At 58.6% G+C, this 1,477-nt stretch overlaps 1 protein-coding gene across 1 annotated transcript in view; it reads left to right on the top strand.

The window, feature by feature from the left end:
* WWC3 (WWC family member 3) overlaps window positions 1-1,477 on the top strand; it is a gene marked incomplete at its 5' end in the record, with an annotated part of 33,015 nt that overhangs the window by 15,112 nt on the left and 16,426 nt on the right. The window contains 1 exon segment of the mRNA XM_027766918.1: window positions 228-258. Coding sequence (XP_027622719.1) covers window positions 228-258 — 31 coding nt within the window.

The following is a 1,477-nucleotide window of genomic DNA, read 5'->3' as shown; positions in this document are numbered from 1 at the left end:
GGCACAGCTGAGCCTGCCGTGGCCTCTGGGGCTGCCACTGTCGTCTCGCGCTCTGTGTGCTCGGCAACGGGCAGTTTTGAAGGAAGTCGCCTGCAGCCCGTTTCTTCACTGAGCGTGGCCTGTCTGCGTGTGCACGTCTCGGGGGCATCAGGGCTGTGTGTGCTCTGTAGGGGCCCCGGACCTCCCGCGCTGTCACCCCCTGACCTCTGGCTGTCCCTTATTTGCAGCAGTGACTCTTCGAGAAGACAGCGCCAAGAGGTTGGAGAGGAGAGCACGCCGTGTCTCTGCGTGCCTGTCGGATTATTCGCTAGCGAGCGACAGCGGAGTATTTGAACCTCAGACCAAAAGGTTCGGAGTGGGCCCTATTACTCCCTTCTCCCCAAGCAGATTTAGCAGATATTCCTGAGAGGCACTGAGACTTTATCTAGCGCACCTTCGCGTATGTGTGCGAGGGCAGAGTATTTTTCTAGCTTCTTTGGACTTTGGGCCTTAGAACCCCACAAGGAAATCTCCTCCGGCCTCCCTGGCGCCTTCAGAGTCCTTGGGTGGCTCCTTTCTCCTTAAGCCTGACCAATGCACGAGAGACCTGCTCCGGGGGAAAGCACCGTTATTAGAGATGGAGTTCCGCTCTCTCCCTCCTTTCCTTCGCTACGAGAATCCCTTGCCATGGTAAAATGCCCTTTAGAATTGCGGGCTTCATTTTGCTCGTACATCGGTCGTGCTCAAGTGTCTGTAAGGCCTTCCCCTTATTGCAGACGAGCTGAGGGCTCGTTTCTGGACACTGCCTGAATGCATACAGAGTTCTTTTCTAAACACGCAACAGTGACGACAAAACAGTATTAAAAAATCAGCAGCTTGCAGGTGGGTACCCAGTGAGGCACCCCATGCATCCCGGGGACTGGGAGTTTATTTGTGTCACGACCTCACGGCGCCCTTCTCGGTAAGACACACCAGAGCGTCTGCAAGCTCTGCAGGAGCCGGTTCCCTTCGGAGTAAGGCCGGGCTTTCCCCTTGTGTTCAGGAGTGAAGATGCCGAAGAGTCTGCCTGCGGGGACGGCTGTGGCACTGAAGAGGCCCAGATCCATGTGGGACTTTTGTGAGTAGAGACGACTCCTTCCCGGCTGCTCTTGGCGGGGGGCACTAGCGTTTTCCACCTCCATGCACTAGCAAAACAGGTGGGGGCCCGCGTGACCTGGGTGGTGCTCCTCGATACCCCTAGTCCCACTTGGGCTGGTCTCAGGCGAGGACACCGAGGTGTTGGGAAGGAGCAGCAGGAAAAGTAGCTCTATTTCTATCTGTCGTAGTCAGCATGGGCCCCAGCCACGTCCGCGAGCGGGCCCCCCAGCCACGTCCTGCTGCTCATGCTGGCCTTCTCAGCCCAAGGGTTCTCGGTGTCCGCACGCTCGACACGTGGGAGCCGATCCTCTACGTCACAGGAGGCTGCCCGGGCGTGGGGGACGGGGGGGCCGGGGCGCCC

The sequence above is a fragment of the Tupaia chinensis genome, unplaced genomic scaffold, assembly GCF_000334495.1.
Source record: "Tupaia chinensis unplaced genomic scaffold, TupChi_1.0 Scaffold143792_2, whole genome shotgun sequence".
NCBI classification, from domain to species: domain Eukaryota; kingdom Metazoa; phylum Chordata; class Mammalia; order Scandentia; family Tupaiidae; genus Tupaia; species Tupaia belangeri.
This window is presented reverse-complemented; position numbering and strand designations above follow the sequence as displayed.